Genomic DNA, 20,022 nt, shown 5'->3' with positions numbered 1-20,022 from the left:
GGTTGCTCCCTGCCTTGCTCCCACAGAGACCAATATTTCTAGCCTCCTGCACCATCATGTGGGTCCTCTCTGCTGCCTTGGGCTAGACTCAGGCTCGGATCTTAGCTCTGTCCTCTGTGTTGTGCTCTGGACCCTATATTCCAAGTTCTCGGCTCTATGTTGTACTTTCAGATCTGCTGTTGGGGAGCTGGTCTGGGCTGGGCTCAGGGTTGCAGATCTGAGACTCTGGGATATGGGCCAGACTCTGCCATATACTGGGTATTGCTCTGACTTGTCTCCTCTACCTCCAGCCTTAGGGCTAGACAGTCTCTGCAACATGGAACTCCTAACACTGGGCCAGCTGCTCACTTGTCCGCTGCTGGATTTTGCAGATCGAATCAATCAGGTGGGGCCCTCCAGAGAGAGGGAGTTGGTCCAAACCCAGGAGCTATTTGCTAAGCTGTAATAGATCCAGTTAAGTTCCAGCAACCCCTTGCAACAGGGGGCCGTAGATTTTGGTTTGTGGTTGGGAAGGTGGGAAGCTGAGTTTGCTAGCCTGCCTGGAGGGTGTGGGATCTGATGGGTGGTTTCAGACTCTGACTGAGAGATGCCCCACTCCCAAAGTTGTGGGCACACAGAATAGCAGATGTCCTCCAACACCTGCCCTTTTCCAGCATGAACTGATTAAGGTACTGTCCTCCGCTGAAATCTTGGAAAAGAGTGGGTTTCAAGGCAGCAGCTTTAGGTCAAACTATGCTGCAGATGGCCTATCTGAAGCCGAATGGTCCTACTGTCCATCTCTGACACTTCCACTCCCCTGAGCCCTGGCCCTTGAATCCCAGCTTCAAGGCTATCCCCTAAGGCATCACCCAGTGCTGGTTCCTGAGACCCAGCTGTTTCAGATCTGGCAGTGTGAAAACGAACGAATCCATGCCCAAGATACCCTACGGCGGCTACAGCGGGTCTGGGAGTCACGCCAGCTGCGACTCATCAACTTCATTCTGCATGTGCCCTATGAGCCCCCAGCCGTGGAGCGCTCCAAGAAGCAAATGATCCGCAGCCCCCAGTGGGAGGTGGTGGGCAAGGACAGTGGCACCTTCATCCTTTCAGGTGAGACCAGGCCTTGCTGCCGGGTGATAGCCCACTGCCAGGGGCCATTTTCGTCCACCAGGTCCACCAAGCCCTGTGGGATCTAGGTTCTCCAGCCAGGGCCCCATCCTTACTGGACAGCAGGATACACCAGTCTGTCCTGAGACAGTGTCTTTCATGTCACTCCTATTAAGTCTTAATCTTGGGAGCTCCCTCCTCCTGCCCATGCTGCTTCTTTAGCAAAGGTCCTTCCCTTTCTGGGTGTACTAAGAAATCCCTCACAGTGATGATATCTCTCCACTTCCCAGTGCTCTTTCCTCTATATGGCATCCTGCTGTCTGATCTTTTGCCCCACTCATTTACTCTTTCGTCATTTTTACATCAAACTTATCTGCTTTCTCTGAGCCAAACATAGGAGACATGGAAGTTCACAGACAGAAGTGCTGTCCCTCAGGAGCTCCCAGTCCAGTGAGAGAGGATAATAGAATAGAGATGACTGCATGGTGGAGAATCTAACTGAGGGCAGCTGAATCTCAGAAAGAGGACCAGTTTTAAAGGACTGAAGAGAGTCAGAGGAATCTTCTATTCCCATAGGCAAAGGCCTCATGCTGACTCCTGAAGGATTAGGAGTTTGCCAAACTTGCAGGAAGAAAAGGGCATCCTAGGCAGAGGGAACGACATACATACAGGCACCGAGATGGCATAGTTAGGGAATTGCCAGTAGAAGAGAAATTATCTTATCCAACCCACTTGAAACCCAACTGGCAAATTCAGTCAGTTAAATAGGAAGATCATGAAAAATGATATATATATGGCTTAAGATTTTTACTTTAGCTTAAAACATATAAATATACATTTATTTTTTAACCTTTTGGCCGAAGGACAAGAGCTTTACTTTGATTTGCAGTCAACTGATAGAAGTTCCTCACTGCCTTTCCCACATTAATGCACTGTCCACCATTTCTACTCCCAACTTCTGTAAAGTTGAGCAGTGCGAAGACACTTATGAAGTTGCTGGAGTACAGAATTTTTCTAGATTTTTATTAAATTTCTAATTTTTAAAAATTGGCCTATACCTAATTTAATATGCTTTTATCAACTCACCTTTACTGAAGGCTTTCCATAGTTTCCATGGAACCAGGAACTCTTTCCCCACCCATATTTAAGTGGTTAACATAATATTAGATCAAACTCTGTAATTAGGATTATAACTCACATGAACAGGCTTGCAAACACACTCTGACTCTAGGTGAACATAATTCTCAACTAGTGGAAGAAAACATGTTTGGGTCTTCTAGAGAATAGCCTGAGAACTGTTGAGTATCAGTGTAATTTGGGTAATAGTCATCTCTGCCCTTGCCCCATCAACTGCCAGCTCAGCTCAGCTGGAACCCACTCTTCCTTAGATTACGGCAGCCTGCAGGATTCTATCCAGGAAAGTCTTCAGGTGTTGTTCAAGATCCTGGCCATCCAAAAGTCAGGAGACTTAAACAAAGCAGCTTTGGAGTGGGTGACCATCATGCATAGCCTGAGTGAGTGCAGGCCTCTAGCTGGATGAATGGGTGGGACCTGAGGTGGACTGGCCTGGAGGGAGGGATGGGGTTAAGAGGTGGGGGTTGGGTGAGGGCAAGATCAGAAGGACAAAGTGAGGATCCCCTTCAGAGCCATTTCTTGGGCTGAGGTGACCAGGAGAAATCTTATTCACGGTGGAAGTTTGCTGTCTTCCAAACAAGATCCCTGGGTCCTGCTGAGTATTTTGGGGTGGGGCACCCTGAGAGGTCAGGACCAGCTGGACCCCCTAAGCAGAAGCTAAAACCCCAGTCTCCCTCCAGTGTTCCTCTCATTGCTCACACAGGTGCCCTGCTGGAGGTGTGGGTGACTTTCCAGCAGCAGTGGATTTTTCTGAATAAAGTTCTGCATGAGATGAAGATCGAGTTTCCTAATCCTGACCTGGTAGGGAAGAAGGGTGAGGCAGGTGGACAAGGGCTACTGTGTTGTTGTGGGGCTCAGGTCGGGAGGGAGAGCTTCCCTCACTTTTATCCCCTCTCACCGCAGAACTCCCGGTTCAAGGCCACAGACGATCAGTATCGGACCCTGATGCAGATCTCTGTAGATGACCCCTGGGTTCTTTCACTTATCGTGCCCAGTGTCAAGCGGAGCCCTCATTTCCAAGGCCAGCAGCTGCAACAGCTGCTGCAGGCAGGCTCCGTGGAGCTGGAGGGCATCATTATAGCCCTGAAGAGTGTGCTCTATCGGGTGTGTGCTCATTTCCCCCGCCTCTTCTTCCTCAGTGATAGCGAGCTGGTGGCCCTGCTGGCTGCCCCCCTGGAGTCCTGTGAGGCCCAGCTATGGGTACGGCGCTGCTTTCCTCATGTGCATGCTGTGAGCTTCACGTCCAGCCCACTTGACGAAAAGGTGGATGACCGGGAGGCAAGCCCAAATGCATCGACTTGGGTGGAGGCGCTGGCAGTGCTAGGGGCAGGCGGCGAGGAGATGAAGCTGCCGAGGTCCATTCCTCTGCATTCAGATCTCCCCAAGTGGCTGGCCTCTCTGGAGAAGTGCCTCCGTCTGGCCCTGGTGCACAAGTTGCAGGGTTGTGTGGCTTCCCGCCTCACTCTGGGCCCATCGCTAGATGAGGCCTCCAAGCAGCTGCCCCAGGAAGGCCAGCTGGCCCCACAGCTGTTTGCCCACCACTGGCTGCAGGTAGTCCAGGCCTTCCCATGGCAGTGTGTGCTGGTGGCAGAGGAGGTGGTATGGCGGGCGGAGATGGAGGAGGCTCTGCTAGAAGGGAAGACCGTTGCCATGGTCCCCGTGCATGTGTGCAAGCTCGAGGCACTGGTGAATTTTATACGGTCCCAGAGGGCCTCCCAGGGTGAGCAGCCCCTGGGCTCTGTCCGCCAGGCCAGCCTTCTCAGTGCCCTGCTGGCCATGGCAGTGACTCACCGGGATATAGCACAGCTGCTGCAGGAGCACCAGGTCAGTGATCTGACAGATTTCCACTGGGCTCGCCAACTCAAATATCACCTGGGTTCACCTCATGTCATCCCCCAGAGTCCCCTGGAGAGTCTCAAGACTATCACATCTGCTGTGACTTCTCCATCACCAGCTGCATGCTGGATAGACGTGCTCGGCCGGTCCTTCCTGTACAATTATGAGTACCTGGGTCCCAGACTGGGGTCTCTGCCCAGCCTGCTGCCTGAGCGGCCAGCCCTGGTACTGTTGCTGGCCTTGGAGGAGGTGGCCTGTGGGACTCTACTGGGCCCTGATGGAGTAGGCAAGGCAACCACAGTGAAGAGCCTAGCACGGGCCCTGGGGCGCCAGCTGGTGACAATGCCTTGCCTGCCTCAGATGGAGGCCCAGAGCCTAAGCAACTACCTGAATGGTGCCTTGCAGGGTGGAGCCTGGCTGCTGTTGGAAGCGGCTCAGCGCCTGCCCCTTGGCTTGCTCTCTGCCCTGGGCCAGCGCCTGGCTGAACTGCACCACCTCTATGCCCCACTGTACCAGGCGGCCTCCCGAAGCCCCAGCACTGTTGACCCCACACAACCCCAGCTCCTCGGCAGTGGCTTCTTTGAGAAACACCACGTATACATACGCCTTGGCTACGGCTCCCTCCTGACGCTGCGTTCCCTGAGCCCTGCTATGCCTGCCAACCTGCACTTGCTTCTGCGGCCTGTGGCCTTGACACTGCCTGACCTTCAGCGAGTGGCAGAGCTGACCCTGCTAGGTGCAGGGATGCGGGACGCCTCCCGAATGGCTTCCCGCCTATCTAAATTCTTCTCCCTAGAGCTTGAGCTGGCGTCGGCGCCCCTGCCCTGCCGTTTGCCCCTGCTCCAGCACATACTGGAAGACATGATACAGGATTTAAATGTGACCAAGGAGGAGCCCAAGTCCCAGCAGCCCCACAGCCTGGCTGTGACCGAAGAGGCTGCCCTACTGCGTGCTGTGCTACGCTCGCCACTATTCAGCACCCTCAGTGGTCTCCACCTGCACAACCTCCAAGAGCTGCTCTGTGGGCTTTTTCCTAATGCCAGGCAGGTGCTGGCAGAGCCTGAGGCACACACGCCGAGGAAGCCACTGCTGGTGGAGGAATTGCCGCAGATAGGCATTCATCCCAGTCCTGATATTTTGGGATCCCTGGAGCAGCTGAGCCAGGCTCTGGGCCGGGCTTTGGGTATTATACTCCTGGGCCCCGCAGGCAGTGGCAAGACCACTTGTTGGCACAGCTTATTTAAGATCCAGAATCAGCTGGCGGCCAGGGAGGATGCCTCGACCCAGGGCTGCCAGCCGGTGGAGATCACGCACCTATATCCCAATGTCCTCAGCCCCCAGGAGTTCCTGGGATGGCTAGAGGGCCCCTGCTGGCACCACGGCGTCTTCCCTAGGCTGCTGCGTGCAGCCAGTCCATGTAAGACTGTGGGCCTGAGGGGGCCACCACAGGAATCAGTGGGGATCCAGCACTGGATAATATGCGATGGGGTAGCCAATGCCTCTTGGCTGGACCCCATCACTTGCCTCCTGAAAGATGCCCCCCAGCTCAGCCTCCCCAGTGGTCAGCAGATAGCACGACCCCCAGGTACTTTTCTCCTGATGGAGGTGGGAGATGCAACAGGCATATCCCCCACAGTGGTGAGCCAATGTGCCCTGGTCTGGTGTGGTGGGGAGCAGACGTGGCAGGGGATGCTTAGCGTCCTGATGGCAGCCCTGCCACATGAGTACCACCTGCAGCTCCACACGGTCGCTGAGCTCAACCACCTGGCTGAAGTGCTGGTGCCAGCAACGTTCCAATTCCTCACCTGCCAGGGCGCCAGCTCTCTGCTGCATGTTCATGGGCAGCGGGCTGTTTGCCCAGGTGTGGCTGAAATCACCAGTCTGGCCCGTATCTTGCGTTGTCTGCTTGACCCCCACCTGAGGATAGATGAGGGGGAGAAAGCACACATTTCAGGTGAAGGGAAGGGAAAGGGAAGGGATGGCTCGGAGATAAGGGGCCTTGAGGACAGCTGGCATATAGCTGGTGCCTGGCACATGGGTTCTTTGGTGGGCTTGGGTCAGGGGACCAAAGGTGGACAGTGACAGAGATAGTCTCTACTCTCCCCCCGGCTTTTTCCTGCCCGGGCTCCTATTCTGGCCATGGTGACCTTTGCAGAAGACCTCAGCTTTAGCGATCCTGTGGCCCAAAGCTTCAAGTCCTCAAAAAGCAGCTCTCTGAACCCGTCCCAGGTTGACAGTGATGATGTACCTAATCAGCGCAAGGAACATTTGCTGGCTGTCAGCAGCTTTCTTTTTGCATTGATCTGGGGCTTTGGAGCCCACCTGCCCTCCAGGTATCTTCAGGGGCGGGGTTGGGAGTGGGTGATGCAGAGGGCTGAGATGGACTGGCGCATGGAAGTTAAAAACTCAGGTGACATCACTGTCGGGGGCGGAGGGGGGAGTGGAATGTGTGAGTGTGTCACAAATGGAACTGTTGTAACTATCTGACACTTTTGCCCATACATCCATCTGAACAGGCTCTGGCCCCTGTTTGATACCTTCTTGAGGGGTTCTATTAGCTGCCTCTCCAACTATCCTGAGCCACCGCCTTCAGCCTTGGTGTTTGATCTACATGTGTGTCCTGATAATGGGACACTGGTCCCCTTCACTGGCCATTACCTGGGTAGCCGCATCAGGGGAACTCTCGGCACCTTCAACCCTTCTCCACAGGTGTGAAGACAGTGGGGCAGCAGTTGGGGTTGGGATTCAAGGAGATATCCTGGGGGAGTCCATGTTCTAGGCCCAGCTCCTGTTCTTCGATATGTTTTCACAATCACAAGAATATGTGAAGTGTTCTGCAAGTGCAGCTCTAAGACGAGACCCCTAGACTTTGCTTTCAGCTAAATTACTATCCTAAACTGGCGCTGCCCCAGCTGGCGCTGCCCCAGTAAGCCCTGCTCCTGTGCCACAGACTGAACGGCTCTTGTATATGGTGGACCTGCTTCTGTCAGAGGGACACCCAGTGCTGCTGGCTGGAGAGGCGGCGACCGGGAAGTCCACCTTTGTGGAGGTGCTCGTGGAGCCGCATCATCCCTATGTGTGCAGCCCCATCCACCCTGCCTTCACTCCCATCCACCTACGCCTGTTGCTGGGTCGAGGGGTCCAGGGCCAAGCACAGGCTGCCCCGTGGCCTGGGCACCACCTGGATTCTAAAGGCTCCCTCCTCTTCCTGCTGGAGGATCTGCACCTGGCAGCTTCTGGTAAGGAGCTGGGTAGAGGGAAGGAAGGAGTCCTTGTGCTCTCTTGAGGCTGTAAAATCCCTAATAATATTTACTGACTCCCAGTTAGACACCTACAGACCAAATCTCAGCAATCCATTCTTAGTATCGTCTCATTGTACGTATGCTTCCTGAACAATCATAACCCTCCCACGACCTTATCCACCATCTCTGTGTTTGGCTGCTAAATCCTTATCCCCAGGCCAGGATATTCTTCTAAGCACTAGACCTGTTTATCCAACTACTTACTGTGTACCTCTACCTTGTTGTCCCATTGGCACTTCAGATTCAACTCATCATCTTACCCCTAAAACCTGTTTCTGTCCTCTATTAACTAGTACAACCATCCATCCAGTCACTCAAGCCAGGAATCTCGTTGACATCTTCCCCTTTCTTACCAAAATCCATTCACAGTGTCTCTCAATTTGGCATTCTATATATCTCTCAAATCTTTCCATTTATTTCCATTCCATCTTCCCTGGTTCAGATAGTCATTACCTGAAACGTTGGTGAATGCTTTTGCAAGGCTCCTTGCAATGAGGCTTTCTTCTCTAGGCTCTTACACGCTGTACTCCAACTAGAGTCAGCTGTGTACAGGCATTCAATAAATCAAGCTTCCGCTAGCCTCCGGGATTGCTGTCCTCTCTGCCTTCCCTGTATTTATCTGGCTAAGTCCTTGTTCTTTACAGATAATCTCAGTCAGTGTGTTCTCTAGGAAACCCGAGCCTCCAGGCTAGGTTAGACACTCATCTCGTGTTCCGTAAAAAAATCTGTGACAACCATGGTTTTATGATTATATGTTTACTTGTCTATGCTTATTCTGAGCTTCATGAGAAGAGAGATTCAGATTTGTCTTACTCATTTTGATAGACTCAATAGGAAGTAAGTGCTCAGTAAGAGTTGGTACAAGCAAAGATTAGAAAGGGGAAATTGTGATAAAAGTTAGCAATAGTGAAGTTTAAAGTTTCTAAAGTGGTGTGCCCCTAGATGATGACAGGTTTGAATATGGCCATGGGAATGGGCAGAATTGGAGTCAGGGAAGTCAGTGGTCTAAAGCATTAGCTGGATTGTCCAGTTAGACGTGAGTATGGGACGTAGAAAACTTGAATCAGGTGGTGTATAATTTATTGAGGACTATGTGTTGCATGTTTTATCTATGTCATCTTTAGTGTCTATAAAGGCCTATTAAGATGGAGATTTTGAGGGGAACCTGGGTGGCTCAAATGGTTAAGTGTTGGCCTTCGGGGCAGGTCCTGATCTCTAGGTCCTGGGATCCAGGCCCCATGGAGCTCCCTGATCAGTGAGGAGTCTGCTTCTCCCTCTCCATCTGCCTCTCCCCCTTCTTTTGCTCTCTCTGTCTCTGTCTCTCTCTCAAATGAACAGATACATTCTTAAAAAAAAAAAAAGAAAGAGATGTGTTATGGGCATTTTAAAGATGATGAAACTGAAAGATTTTATAATTTGCCTAAGACACTCAAGCCAGTTAAGTGTCAGAACCAAGATTAAAATTTAAGTCTGTGTAACACTAAGACCTGTAATTTTCTACAACTATATTATTTGGGCCTTTCAGTGAATTTGCACAAATAATCAAGTTGTCAGTGGAAAATAGAAAGAGTAAATTCAGATCTGTGAATAGCAACTGAGAAGAGATTTCAATGGGAAGGTTGAAAACATTGCAAACAATGTTGTGAAGTATATTATAGTTGGCAGTGTAAAAGATATCCCAGGGTGACAGCCACCGAAACATCTAGTATAATATAAAAAATTAATAAATGTACAATAAAACAAAAAACTGTGACCCATCATCTAGAAAAAAACAGTCAATAAACACTGAACTTAAAATGGCCTAGAAGTTAAATCTACTATTACAGCTATTATAAGAATCCTCAGGTAGGTAAAGGAAAATGTGACCTGAATGGATGAACACATAAGTAATCTCTGCAAAGAAATGGAAACTACTAAAAATAACTAACCAGAAACTTTAGAAGTAGAAAATACAGTAACTGAAATGAAAAATTCACTGCATGGTTTAATAGCAGATTGGAGATAGCAAAAGAAAGAGTCAGTGAATTCTGACTGTTCTGAGGAACAGAAATATATTGAATATGAATAGAGCTTCAGGCAGGGGCATCTGGGTGACCAGTCATTAAGCATCTGCCTTCAGCTTAGGTCATGATCCCAGGGTCATGGGATCGAGCCCTACATTGGGCTCCCTGCTTGGCGGGAAGCCTGCTTCTCCCTCTCCCACTCCCCCTGCTTCTGCTCCTGCTCTGGCTGTCTCTCTCTGTCAAATAAATAAACAAATAAAATCTTAAAAAAAAATAGCCCTTCACACACACACACACACACACACACACACACACACACATAACTGGAGGTCCAGAAGGAGAGAGAATAGGGCAGAAAAAAAACCTATGAGGAAATAATGACCAAAATTCCCCCAAATTTCTTGGAAAATATTAACTTTTCAAATATAGAAAGCTCAGTTACCACCCAAGTAAAATAATAAGAAAACCACACCTAGGCACATCATAGTCAAATAGCAGAAAATCAAAGAAAGAAAAACCTTGAAAGTGGTCAGAAAAAAGATAAAAACATGTTATGTATAGATAAATAGTATTAAGAGTGATGGTTAACTTCCCATCAGAAACAACAGAATCCAGAGGATGGTGGAACAACACATTTCAAGGACTAAAAGGTGGGGGCAGGGGAACCTGTCATCTTCGAATTCTCTATACAGTAAAGATACCCTTCATGAAAGCAGATGAAATGAAAGTACTGAAGATGCATGAAAGATGGGAAGATTTACTGTTGCTATAACTGCTCTGTAAGAAATGTTAAAAGGGACACCTGGGTGGCTCAGTCGGTTAAGCAGCCAACCCTTGATTTCAGCTCAGGTCATAATTTCAGGGTCGTGTAAGATCAAAGCCTGCGACAGCCTCCGTGTTGGGTGGGGATCCTGCTTAAGATTCTTTCTCTATCCCTCTCCCTCTGCCTGCCCACCCCCTACCCCAGCTCCCTGCCCTGTGCTCTCTCAAAAAAAAAAAAAAAAAAAAGCCTAATAGATGTTCTTCAGGCAGAAGGGAAATAGTGTCATATGGAAACTCAGGTCTACAGAAAAGAATGAAGAGTGCAAGAAATGGTAAATATGTGGGTGCATATAAATAACTATCTTTTTCATCTTTTAATTTCCTTAAAATACAGTTAAGAATTTAAAAAGAAAAGTAATAACATTTGTATTTTTTTTCAAATTTTTAAATTGTAATTAGTTAACATACAGTGCAATATTGGCTTCGGGAGTAGAATTCATTATTCATCACTTACATACAACACCTAGTGCTCAACACAAGTGCCCTCAATACCCATCACCCATCTAGCCCATCCCCCACCCTCCTCTCTCCATCAACTCTCAGTTTGTTCTCTGTCTTAAAGAGTCTCTTACGGTTTGCTTCCTTCTCTCCCCCCCACCTTCCCATATGTTCATCTCTCATTTGCAATGATGTAGATGGAGCTAGAATGTTTTATGCTAAGTGAAATACATCAGAGAAAGACAATAGCATATGATTTTACTCATATGTGAAATTTAAGTAATAACAGTTTTAGATGGAGTTGGTAATGTATGGAGATGTAGAAAATAAATTGGAACACTAGTAAAAGGATAGGGTATGGAGCAATGAGTAAAAATTATACTACTCTAAGGGTCTTACATTTGTTCAATATGAAATAGGAAGTGGGAAAGGTCAGGTATGAAGTATTAAGTGGCATGATATTACTTAAAAGTATCAACACATTAAGGAGGCATAATATTACCATAGAAAAATCACTAAATAATAATAGCAAAGAGTATAATTTAAAATATGTAATATTTTAAATATAAAAATTCTTAAGTTACGTAAGAGGAAGCAGAAAATGAGCAATAGAGAAATTAAAAATAAAAGAGACAATTAGAAGAACAATGACAGTATGATGGAATTTAAACCAAACATATGGGGCGCCTGGGTGGCTCAGTGGGTTAAGCCTCTGCCTTCGGCTCAGGTCATGATCTCAGGGTCCTGGGATCGAGTCCCGCATCGGACTCTCTGCTCGGCGGAGAGCCTGCTTCCCCCTCTCTCTGCCTGCCTCTTTGCCTACTTGTGATCTCTCTCTCTCTGTGTCAAATAAATAAAATCTTAAAAAAAAACCCACCAAACATATGAATAGTAACATTAAATGTAAAGTCCTAAGCACTCCAAAAAGTCCTTCAAGATGAAGGATATTACCAGAGATAGAGAACTGGACATCTCCTATTAAAAGATTTAATTAATCAAAAAGACATCAAAGTCCTAAATGCATATGCACCTGAAACAGCTTCAAAATATATTAAAGAAAAAAAAATGGATTGAAATGAGAGAAATAGCAGGTACAAAAATCATAGTAGGAGATTTAACACTCCTTTCAATAATTTATAGAGCAGGAGAGAGGAAATAAGGATGTAGATCTACATAACACTATCAACTATACGTACATTTATAGAACGTCATACCCACCAAATGCAAAATGCATTTTCTTTTCAAGTGTACATGTAACATTCTCTAAGACAGATGATATGCTGGGCTACAAAATAAGTCTCAACAAATTTCAAAGGATTAAAAATTTATAGAATATTTTCTCAAACTACAACAATAAAACATTAATAACAATATACCTAGAAAATTCCCAAATTCTTTGAAATTAACACACTTCTAGGGGTGCCTATGTGTGATAGTCAGCTAAGTGTCTGGTTCTGGATTTCAGCTCAGCTCATGATCTCATGGTCATGAGATCGAGCGCCACGTCAGGCTCTGTGCCCGGCGTGGAGCCTGCTTATGATTCTCTGTACCTCTCCCTCTGCCCCTCCCCACCCTCTGCTCTCACGCTTTAAGATAAATAAAATAAAATAACACTTCTAAATAACTCATGCATCCAAGAAACCACAAGATAAATTAGGAAATATTTTGAACTGAATAATGAAAGCAAAATGTTATCAAAATCTGTGGGAGGTAGCTTACACGGTATATCCCCAGAATGCAAAGTTGACTCAACTTTCAAAAGTCAGTGTAATTCATGACATTAACAGAATGATGAAAAGTGTAAGATCATCACAGTAGATAAGGAGAAGGCACTTGATAAAATTCAACACTATTCATGGTAACACTCAGCAAACTAGGACTAGAAGGGAACTTTCACAGTTTGATTAAGAGCATCTATTAAAACCTATAGGTAAGTATGTAATTAACAGGTGAAATATCAAATACTTTCAAAGATCAATCACAAGGCAACAATGTCCACTTTCACTGCTTCTATTCAATATTGCACCAGAGACCCACACCAGTGCAATAAGAAATAAAAGCCTTAAAATTGGAAAGACAAAGTAATACTGTCTCTACTGATGTACAACACAATTTTCTACCTAGAGAATCATAAGGAATCTACAACAACAACAACAAAAGTGAACCCTACAAAACTGCAAGAATAAATAAGTGAATTTAATTTGGTGGGTCGGGGCACCTGGGTGGCTCAGTCTGTTAGGTTAAGTATCTGCCTTTGGCTCAGGTCATGATCCTAGTGTCCTGGATCCCAGCCCCCACATCAGGCTCCCTGCTCAGTGGGGAGTCTGCTTCTCCCTCTCCCTCTGCCCTTCCACTCCACTGTGTGCTCTCTCTCTTGCTCGCTCACTCTCTCTCTCAAATAAATAAAATCTTAAAAAAATAATTTAGCAGGGTCATAGGATACAATCTATTGATACCATTAGTATTTCTATATCCTAATAAACAAAAATTTTAAGTATAGTTAAAATATCATCTGGAAGCTTAAAATATTTAGGAATAAACTTAGAGATATACACTAAAAATTACTAAATATTGCTGAGATAAATGAGACAAATTAATGGAGAGATATACCATGTTCATGGGTCAGAGGAGTCAGTATCATTAAGGTGCTCATTCTCCCCAGATTGATCTATGTCTGAGCAGGCTTTTTTTTTTTCTTAAGAAAGTGACAGGATTGATAAGCTCATTCTGAGACTAATGGAAATGCAAAAGGCCTAGAAGAGCCAAAATGACTTTGGAAAAGAAGAATAAAGTGGAAGGGCTTATACTAGTTTTTTCATGGCTTACTATACAGCTATAGTAATCAAGAGAGTAGGGTATTGGTATAAGGACATGGATACAGATAAACTAATGGAATAAAACAGAGAATCTGATATATGATCATATGTGATCAGTTGGTTTTCAGCAATTGTGCCAAGATAATTCAACAGGGGAAAGTGTAGTCCTTTCAATGGATAGAGTTGAAACAACTACATATCTGTGTGCAGATAAAAGGGTACCTTAAATCCTACTCCATGACATACACAAAAGTTAATTATAAATCAATTAAAGATCTAAATGTAAAAGCTAAAACTACAAGACTTTACAAAAAAATGTTAAGAGAAAAATCTGTGTGACCTTGGTTAGATGCAATGATTTTGTAAATAGGACACAAAAATTAGATCTTAGGAAAATTAAAAACCTATGTCCTTCAAAAGACATTCTTAAGAAAATGAAAAAATGAGCCATAGACAGAAATATAATACACATATCTGAAAAAGGACTTATGCTCAGAATACATAAAAATGCTCTCATAACCCAGTAAGAAAACAAACTCCATTTTTAAAAAATGGATTAAAAAAATAAATACTTCATAAAGGAAAGATTTGTGAGTGGCCAATAGCACATGTAGCAGTATTAATTTGTATCGTCAAAATCTGGAAACAACCTAAATGCCCATCAGTATGTCAGCGGACCTACAATTCTGGTATTTTTATAATGGAATGCTACCACTCCAGTAAAATGAAACACACTGATGCACACAAAACATGGGTGAAGCCCAGAATCATGCTGAGTGAGAGAAGCCAGACCTGGCAAACTACATATCATATGAGTCCCTGTATTTGAAGCTCTAGAACAGACAAAGCTGTGGGGCGCCTGGGTGACTCAGCATCCAGCTCTTGGTTTCAGCCCAGGTCATGGTCTCGGGGGTCATGGGATCGAGCCCTGCATCAGGCTCTGGGCTCGGCTAGGCACAGAGTAGGCTTGGGATTCTCCCTCTCCCTCTACCCCAACCTCGCTCTCTAAAATAAATAAAATAAAATCTTAAAAAAAAAAAAAAAAAGAAGAGGCAAAGCTAATTGATAGTGATAGAAATCTGATCAGATAGAAGTTCCTGGGACAATGTGGTAGGGGGATTGACTGCAAAGGGTCATGAGGGAACTTTCTGAGATGATGAAGCATTCTAAGTATTACTGGGGCAGCAGTTACATGGATGGATACATTCATCAAAACTCACTGAACTATGGGGTACCTGGGTGGCTCAGTGGGTTAAAGCCTCTGCCTTCGGCTCAGGTCATGATCCCAGGATCCTGGGATCGAGCCCCGCATAGGGTTCTCTGCTCAGCAGGGAGCCTGCTTCCCTTCCTCCCTCTGCCTGTCTCTCTGTCTACTTGTAATCTGTCAAATAAATAAATAAGATCTTAAAAAAAAAAAAGACTCACTGAACTATGTATTTAAAATGCATACATTTTATTTTATATAAACCATATCTTAATATTGACTTTACAGAAATGCACATGTGCTAATTCCTCCTTCTGATTGTGATGGCTACACTTATCTCCTCTTGTGGTCAGATCAGGTTTCTATCCACCTCAGCTTCCAAACCTTCCTACTGTTAGTGAATAATTGGTCACAGAGGTAGGATTTGTGGGGAGAAGAAAGAAGAAATTACTCACTTTTAGGGAGAGTACGGGGGGGAGACATCAATTTACTCAGACATGACCGAGTCCTAATGCATCAGGTGTACAAAATTCCTTTAGAGCCCTGTGTGCGCCAGAAGTAAAGCCAGTGAAGCAGGAATGGGAAGAATGGAGTGACACGGTCATGCGCACCCCTGCCTGTCCTCACTGTTGGTCTTTGTGTCCCACAGACCCCGGGAAGAGCTGCCAGCCAGTGTTGGAGACTCTGCGCCAGGCCATAGATGGCACGGTGTATGGCCACAGCACCTTGGAATTGCAGACGCTGCAGCCTGTAGTCAACTTCCTTGCCACCGCCACAGTGCCAGGCTTCTGTGAGCGCCCACTGTGCCCACGCCTCTTTCGACTCTTCACAGTGCTGGCTCTGGGGAGTGTGACCCAGGCCATGCTGCTGAGCAGGCACACACCAAGCATCCAGGCCTGGCTTGAGCGTTTTCCCTCTGTGGAGCGGGAGGTGGTTCTAGCAAAAGCCCTGGTCCAGGCCTCCCTGGAGGCCTGGGAGGCCGTGGGAAGCTGCTTTCTGCCCTCCCCCCTCCACCCACATTACCGCTTCTCCCTGCACTCTGTGAGCCAACTCCTGGGCAGCTTGCAGCTGCTGCCCACCAGGATGGGCTCCCGGGGCTTTCTGGACTGTCCCAGCCATCAGGAGCACTTGCGCCGGGTGTCGGGCCTGCGTGGCACCCGCCTGATGATTATGATGGCCATGCGCAACATGGTGCGCCTCTGGTTGCACGAGGCCCAGAGAACCTTCTGTGACCGGCTGGACAGCCCCAGAGAACGCTCCTACTGTGCCAAACTGCTCCTAGGAGTAGCTCAGAGTGTCTTCTGCTGTGGGCCAGCACCCCAGAACGGGGGCAAGGGCTCTGAGGAGGAGGAGGAGGAAGAGGAGGAGGAGAGGGTGCCTGAAGTGGAATCCGAAGGAGAGCTAGCCCAGTGGGAGGACTTAAGCAACACTGGCAGTGAGACAGAGGAGGAGGAGGACCCTTACAGCCTGGATGTCACCACCGGCTCACCCTCCAGTAATTCATGTCTAGCACCTTCCATAGTACCAGTAAAGAGGGAGACCATAGAAACCCTAAGTTCAAAGATGAGCCAGGAGGAGGGCAAAAAGGCTACTGGCTACAAACTCCAGTTAAACAGAAGCAAGATTTGGTGGCAGAAAACAGCGCAGATGGACCTGGCCTCACCCCTTCTGCTACCAGTGCTACTCCTCCGCCCCCAGGAAAAGCCCTCAGACCTGGTCTTCAGTCAGGAGCTAACACTAGGGTCCAATTCTGAGAGCCCCAGCTTGTACCTGGAACGGCAGTGGGAGAGCCTGGAGGAGCAGCTGTCCACTTCAGCTGCTCAGTTGAAGCTGAGCGCCCACCTTGCCCGTTGCCACTCCATGGCCAAGCACGTGGCCCGCCTGGTCCGGGTGCTGGCCAGGCCCCGGCAGCATGGCCTATTGCTCTCCAGGGCTCTGGGTACAGGGCGCAGAACGGCGATCTCTCTGGCAGCTGGCATTTACCAGGCCCGCCTCTTCCATCTGCCATCTGGCTCCGAGGAGGCTGTTCTCCAGTGCCTACGGGATGCCAGCTGGCATGCTGGCGTGTTAGGCCAGCCGGTGGCCCTGCTGGTGCCCAAGGGTGTGGATCTCATTACCCTTCATCGTCTGTTGGCCCTGGCAACCTGGGGAAGTTTCCCTGACCAGTATACAGAGGCAGATCTGGACAGCATTGAAGAACATCTCCCCAGAGAAAACCTTAGTGTCAAGCAGAACATCAAAAAGGAAACGCTGTTGCAGAGGTGAGACCAAGAACCCCTGTGAGGTGCTGCTCTGCTCTTGCTCTATGCTGGCCAAAAGGCCAAAAATAAATCTAAGAGCTGCTGTGAGGGCTCAGAAGATCAGGGTTAAGGGTTCAGGTTTGGCACTGAGTTTAAATGGGAAAACAGGGATAAAGGGGAGCATGGCATCTGAGCCCCTGGCCCACAGGTTCTATCAGCAAGTCTGCAACCACCTGCACATGTTCATCCTGATTGGAGATGACCAGACCCACAGGGAGCTGCCCTCCACCCTTTTCCTGAGGCTTCTTCAACTGGCCATTGCTAGCATTGACCGCTATGAACCGTGGGACCAAGATTCCCTGATCAGTGTGGTCCGGTACTACCTGGAAGGTGCTCAGAATCTATCCACTGATGATGGTAAGCCCTTTCTACCTCTTCTCACTACTACTTTCAACCAGGTTTTAGTGAGGATTCAGGTCAGTCTCCCTGTCTCTCTCTTCCTAGAACCTAGTGATCCCCTTCACATTTTCTGCCTTCCTTCCTGAATCAGAAGAGGGTCCCTTTTCTTACCCATTCTCCTATAAGCTCACAGGCTAAAGTCATGCCCATTTCAGACTCTCTGAAGTGCCCAGACCTCCAGGCGTCAATTCCCAGGGTGGCTAAAGCCATGGCTCTCATTCACCTTTCGGCTGTCAGCTACTATGGACACCTATGCCCTGAGTTGCCACTCGTCACCCCCAAGACTTTCCTAGACTTTCTGGACACGTTCACACTGCTGCAGCAACAGATGACACTGCAGATTAAGAACAAGTTCCAGCGGTGAGTCGTCCCATTTCCTGCCCTGTACCTCCTTCTGCTTCCTTGGGCCCACTTATTGGTACATTGTATCTCCAGGATCCAGAATGCCTTGGGTCATCTGAGAATGATGATCGAGAAGCACAATACCTACACCAACTTTGTCTTCAACTTAGAACAGCTGCTGAAAACCTCCCGCAAGGTAAAGGGGGAGAAGATTATGAGGTATGCACAGTAAGGTCAAAGCAGGAGCCCACAGAGGGCTTTGGAGGAACCAACCCTGAGTGAACCTTCGTTCTTATCTCCCGAGAGTACCCTTTCCCCAGGGGATCTCTTTAATCCCTGCTGCCTCCTCCTCTAAACTTTTGAGTTTAGGCTCAAAGTTCCCCATGGCACAGCTGAGACCAGGCTGATTCTTCTAAACACAGGAAACCCCAGTGTCTGCTTCTGCTGTCCTTACTATGTACTTTGACTATGGGAAGTCCAATTTACTTCCCAAATAAATAGTATACATTCCCATCAGGGTCGAGGCAGAGATTACATTCTCACAGTTGCCTCTACTCTTACCCTTTCTTCTCTTGGGTTCTCTATCATGGGTCATTGGCACACCTCTTATGTCCCTCCTTTTTCCCATACCGCTTTGTCCCTGTACCTCTTCCTTCCACAAAAGCACCAACTATACAAGGCTCACACATACACTGGGGAAATGTGGATGGTAAATTTACATTTTTAGGCAAGAACCAGAAAGAGATTGGAATGGTACACTAGACCTTGCTGTCCTGAACTTCTTTAGTCACCCTCCTCTACAGGACATCTCCCAGTAACCAATTCTCTTCTCACCTCTCCCTGTGCTCACTCCCTTAGAGCTCCTCCAATAGAATTCTCATATAATGAGAGAGAATTTTTCTAGTCCAAATCTAAATCCCATCGTTTTTAATAAGAGGAATTCTGAAACAGCTTTCTTTTTCTTCCTGCTACACAAGGCTTTGGTGAAGGTTCAGGGATTACCTCAGAGAAATAATCTAGTGGTCAACCCACACACAGACAAATGCTTTCCCCCTACTAGGCTTTTAGGCCATAAGCTCCCAATGCCTCTTTTGATGGGTGCCCCAGGGCTCTCACCCAGTGCTGCACAACTGTAGAAGTCTGGCTTCCATTGTATCCACATGCATGGTTGTCATCGTGTTCTCTGTAAATGATGCTCCCTAGAGTTCTCCTAGTACTGGTGCTCTCCTACCATCTGCCACCAAGGATCACTAGCTTAGATGAAATCTCAAGACTCACTGAGATAAAAAAAAAAAAAGAAAGAAAGAAAGAAAGAAAGAAAGAAAGAAAGAAAGAAAGAAAGAAAAGAAAAAAAAGTTCACAGAGAGACAGGAATGGCCTCTCCCATGTTTTCCAAGTTCCAGTTTCTTGTCTTGGGTCCTACCATTTCCCAAGATGATTAATACCAGGAATTGTTGATCTGGCTTAAAGGCGCTATTATTCTCTGATCCCTGGGTCAGTTATATTAAAGGACACCATAAGAAGCCCCAAATCCGAACAAGAGATGTTCATAGTGGGGGTACCTGGTTGGCTCAGTCAGAAGAGCATGCAACTCTTAATCTCAGGGTTGTGTGGGTATAAAGATTACTTAAAAATAAAGCTTTAAAGAGAGAGAGAGAGAGAGATGTTCAGTGTCAGAGGCATTCAGTGTCAGATCCTTTGGCCATTCACTCAATAATCATAATAGTGTGTACTTATTTCAGAGTTCCCTAGGAAACAGCATTACCATCCATTTAGTTAAGCCAAATCCCAGGAGTCATTCTGGAGTCCTTCATCTCTCTTCTCTCTCATATTCAGCTGGTTCATTTATTCATTACTGTACTCTATAAAAATTAATTGAACTCCACTCTTTTTGTCCACCCACTCATTAATGTGTATGCCTGTGTCTACATAGAGCTATGTCTACATCTAAATCTAGGTCAATAGAATCCTTGATACAACTTTCTGAGGTGGCTATCCTTTTTCCCATTTTACAGATGAGAAAACTAAGATCCAGAGAGGTTAGGATGAGGATTAAATGAGATCTCACATGGACAGCATTTGAAAGTGCTGGCACACAGTAAGAGCTCAGTAAATGATAGCTCCTCCTAATAAGAAAGATGAGGTACTGTACTGACCTTGTCTTCATGGTGCCTAGTTTACTGGAACATATAGACTCATCCAGGCAATTACAAGACAGTGTGTTATGACAGAGGAAGTCCACTGATACTTGATACTCTGAAGTATCAAGACTTTCTAGAGAAAGCAAAGTGCCACAATGAGTTACGTGTAGAACATGGCAAACACTAAAAAACATTCCTT

The 20,022-nt window shown here is 47.0% G+C and overlaps 1 protein-coding gene across 1 annotated transcript in view; it reads left to right on the top strand.

The window, feature by feature from the left end:
* The window catches only part of DNHD1 (dynein heavy chain domain 1), a gene marked incomplete at both ends in the record, with an annotated part of 75,161 nt that overhangs the window by 41,246 nt on the left and 13,893 nt on the right, over window positions 1–20,022 (top strand). Inside the window, 12 exon segments of the mRNA XM_080816304.1 lie at window positions 291–385; window positions 882–1,089; window positions 2,475–2,600; window positions 2,924–3,021; window positions 3,124–6,010; window positions 6,212–6,389; window positions 6,573–6,765; window positions 7,007–7,295; window positions 15,291–16,902; window positions 17,090–17,298; window positions 17,496–17,700; window positions 17,776–17,878. Of these exon segments, the coding sequence (XP_080672430.1) occupies window positions 291–385; window positions 882–1,089; window positions 2,475–2,600; window positions 2,924–3,021; window positions 3,124–6,010; window positions 6,212–6,389; window positions 6,573–6,765; window positions 7,007–7,295; window positions 15,291–16,902; window positions 17,090–17,298; window positions 17,496–17,700; window positions 17,776–17,878 (6,203 nt within the window).

Source organism: Martes martes, assembly GCF_963455335.1.
Source record: "Martes martes genome assembly, chromosome: 10".
NCBI classification, from domain to species: Eukaryota; Metazoa; Chordata; class Mammalia; order Carnivora; family Mustelidae; genus Martes; species Martes martes.
The sequence above is the reverse complement of the archived record's forward strand: the minus strand, read 5'-3'. Positions and strand labels throughout refer to the sequence as shown.